Below are 3,984 nucleotides of genomic sequence, written 5' to 3' on the forward strand. Positions count from 1 at the left end.
TGTGCTTCCATAACTTGAAGGTAGTTATAATATAATGATATGGGATTTACGAGCCAGTATGACAACCAGTGATAAAGAGTAAGGCGAATAAGGAAGGTGCAAAGTTGTAAGTCGTTTTTATCATCGCAAATACTCCCGCAGATTCCCTTTTACGGGTCTTCGGGCCTCAACGCAGGTATCATGCACATGAACTTGACGCGCATGAAGAGCTTCCCGGGAGGTGGTTGGACGCCGGCTGTCATGAAGGTCTTCGACGATTTCCGACAAAAGATCAAACTGGCAGATCAAGACATGCTGAACATCCTGTTTCATAAGGTAAAAGTGTTGGGCGTTCTAGGAGAGAGGAAGAGAGGGGCTGATAAGATATCTGTTTTTTTCATTCAGTCATTCTCATCCGCCATTCTTTCCATTCTCTTTTCTCTTTTCCAAGAGATTTGTTTTATATCACACATCAGCATAGTGAAACATAGCATAACCCACAAAGTCCTCTGGGGCTATCAGTCCTCCAGGTCTTGCTCTATGTGGCATTATCACACATCATTTCTCAATACAGCATCCAGAGAAACTTTATGAACTGGGGTGCGAGTGGAACTACCGCATGTGGCAGTGTTCTCAGGGGACTAACATGTGCCCTCAGGCAGCCACCAAGGGGGTGTCCATTCTACATGGCAACGCCCTTGCTTTCGTCAGCGGGGCGGAAAGGAAATTACAGGTAAGGAGTTTTGTGTTGCATTTTATTGTATGTGTACTTATATTTTATATCATTCTTTTGTTTATTTGTTATTCTTTGCGCATGGTTGTTCTCAGCTTAGAAATCCATTTTATAGGGCGTTTTGAACTTTAGAGCAATGACAATTCGTAGCTACAAGCCAGAATTTACACACTAACCAGTCTCACTCTTTATTAAACCAACGACCATCAAACAATAATTCGGCTTTTGATTATGATTATTTTCTCATATGTACACAGGCGGTGTTCGACGCATGGGAGCGACATCATTTAGGAGATTCACTGCATGATCTCTTGACCTCGTTGCAAAAGGACCTCTCCGAAGTTAGTGAGAAGCGCCTGCAGTCCAGATGTGCGAAGATTTCTAACATTGATGCCATCCTAACTATGGAATTTGAGAAACATGTAAAGTGAATTTCGGAAGTTAGGTAACGAAAAGCAACAGAGAATAAGTGATGAAAGGATAAGAGTGTGTGATGAAATGATTGGTATTGATACCGAGAGTATCTCTTAAACGATAAAGCCTTGAAAGTATTACATTTTTCAGAAGAATTTTTGAAAATCCCACGCTGTGTTGACGATATATTTCAATTAATACCCAATGTGCCTATCTATTCGGGTATGTATTGATGGCCGATGACAAAGATTTCTCATATTGGGTTCAAAAGATTTCTAAATATTTTAATTATATATATAAAAGAAATACAATACACATTAAAGAAGATATCGTCAAATTTTGAAACTAGTGTTCTAAATATTATTTACACAAAATTCTAAAAAAATATAACATCAGACAGGTCAATGCACATTTTGTTATTCATTGATTTAACATGCCAAAGACTTGAATGAAATGTATATCCCATCTCGGTAATCGACATAAATTATTCATGCCATAAGTCAACATTTCTTGTTACTAAAGTTACCCTTACCACTAATGAACGACATTATATCTTCCATCTCCCTTTGTCAATACCATTAGAATAGACGCTGGGAAACTGCTCTTGCCCGCTTAAGAATTGGCTACACTCGCTTCACACATTCCTATCTCATGTCACAGTCTGATCCAACTCTGTGCTCTACATGCAATGTTCCTCTTTCAGTCTCACACATCCTACTTTCCTGTCCCGGCTTTACAGAAACCCGTGCCTTTGCTTTTCCTCACTTATTCTCACTTCCTCGATCCCCCATCCAACTGGACATCCTCCACTGGACATACCTTTTCCTTTGACAACTTGTCCTCCTTTCTCAGACGCATAAATATCCTCCATTTGATGCCATACTCCTCCCTCTTCTATGCCCTTTACCCCAAACCATACCCCGTTAGCAGTACAGTAGCACAATATTATTAGTAATGTTGATATTATGATAATGATAATAATTTTAATTAATTATTATAGTTATTATTTTATATTACTATTATTATTGTTATTATTATTATTATTATTATTATTTATACATTTCTCTCCGGGGCTGGTTTCGTAATAGTCTTCTCTCTCGTACATTCAAATATCCCTCCCTTCGGAGTCCAGTGACCTTACAATAGAGAAGTACGTGATCCTTTGCCTTAAAATGCATATACTACCTTCTTTCTCTCTTACAGTCTGTGCACTCTTGTCAGTAAGTTTCAGGACTGTTCAACATTACTTTAGATAGTTGACGCATAGCAACTATCACCTGACATCTCCCTTTACTATACCTTCCTATAGTGCTATATGACCTTAGATGTCTAGCACATCTATTTCGCTTTTAACCATTAACCATTCAGGACTGTCTACGCGCCACAGATCTGCCAGGTTTTGCTGGCTGCCCAGCCATGTTGGAATCCCCGGCTATGAACAGGCAGACCAGGCTAATTTGTACTTTGACCCATTTAATCATCCTCTCCACTTTTACCCTTTCCAACACCATCCCCATCCCCGTCAACTCCAACTACTTCCGATATCCATCCTCCCAACACTCATCCTCCTCCTGCCCATACCCCTACACCACTTCCTCCAATTTCCTCCCAGCATAAGCCACACATCTCAGCTCAAACTACACGTACATTCTCTCCCTCTCCATCCCCTCTATCATTTCCATTCCCTCCTGGATACACACGTGAAACCTTTATGTAATTCCCTTACCTAGACCCACCGGAACCCATTCACACATCAACTCCTTTACCTATCTTTAACTTTTCAAGACCACTCCTTTAATATACTTTCCTATAGTGTTCTATGACTTTAGATGTTTAGCACATTTATTTTGCTTCCAACACCATCATGCTGCTGGCGTGTAGTGCATAATCAATCTCACCCGCTCTTTGCCCTTCCCATAGGGCTGCACGACCTTTGATGTCTAGTATATTTATTTTGCTTTTTGGCCTCTAATCATGAACCATTTGGATATGATAGTTGCAGTTCTGTCCTCTCATCGGTAATCCTTGCCTCCTATTTTGATTTCTTAGTAAGTGGCTCATGTTCATAACCCTAAAGTCCATTTTGACATACAATGCATTCTGCGTAATATCATGATTTGTGTGTTGGTGATACAATTATTTATTTGTTTTTTTTCATTGCGTACAGTAGCCTGGTAACTATTTATTTGACTACTTTCATTTTGTTTTTCGGTTAGAAATCGGCATGAAAATGCAGTATGCACATGGAACTTTTAAGTGGAAGTAAGTTTCAAAGCGACCTATAAAGTGAACTTTGCTTGGGTTTTCAGCTTTTTAGGATCATCATCTCTGAGCTTTTATTGAACAGCCCGGATTGCTTTACATTCCATAATTTTTGTCGGAAAGCTACCTTGATGCAAGATAAAGAGGATTGTGATATAAAATCATGGTAATTGGTCCAAAGCATTAGGAAAAAGTTGGAATGGTACTTATACGCAAGAATAAGGCATTTTTCATTAGTGCATGGGTCGGCATTCTTGCTATGCCCATTTGGGAGGAAAGCAATATTGTGATGCTTAAGTACGATGAATATTAATCATTTGAATATTTACGACTACTTTCATAGGATTTTGATACTATTTCCCAAGCAATATCAGCCGAGGACTAAGTATTTCACATTTGCTAAATTTAGGAATGAAAAACAAGTACAACATCCATGGCAAAATTATTATTGATAATCTATTTTGGGCAGTCTTTCTTCCTGGTCAAAAATAGGAATAATATTTATGACGTAGATTTACGGCAACACTCTTAAAAAGAAAACATTGTATTTGTCATCTTCAACCAACTGTGATTAAATGAATAAAAAAATACCAAAA

General features: G+C 38.6%; 1 protein-coding gene across 2 annotated transcripts in view; it reads left to right on the forward strand.

The window, feature by feature from the left end:
* The window catches only part of LOC113803495 (glucoside xylosyltransferase 1), an 18,632-nt gene extending 14,648 nt beyond the window's left edge, over positions 1 to 3,984 (forward strand). For both annotated transcript variants that reach the window (XM_070131154.1, XM_027354280.2), the window contains exons 6-8: positions 142 to 315; positions 554 to 712; positions 970 to 3,984. In XM_070131154.1, coding sequence (XP_069987255.1) covers positions 142 to 315; positions 554 to 712; positions 970 to 1,143 — 507 coding nt within the window. In that variant the 3' untranslated portion in view covers positions 1,144 to 3,984. The remainder of the gene's footprint in view (positions 1 to 141; positions 316 to 553; positions 713 to 969) is intronic.

Source organism: Penaeus vannamei, chromosome 16, assembly GCF_042767895.1.
Source record: "Penaeus vannamei isolate JL-2024 chromosome 16, ASM4276789v1, whole genome shotgun sequence".
Lineage (NCBI taxonomy): Eukaryota > Metazoa > Arthropoda > Malacostraca > Decapoda > Penaeidae > Penaeus > Penaeus vannamei.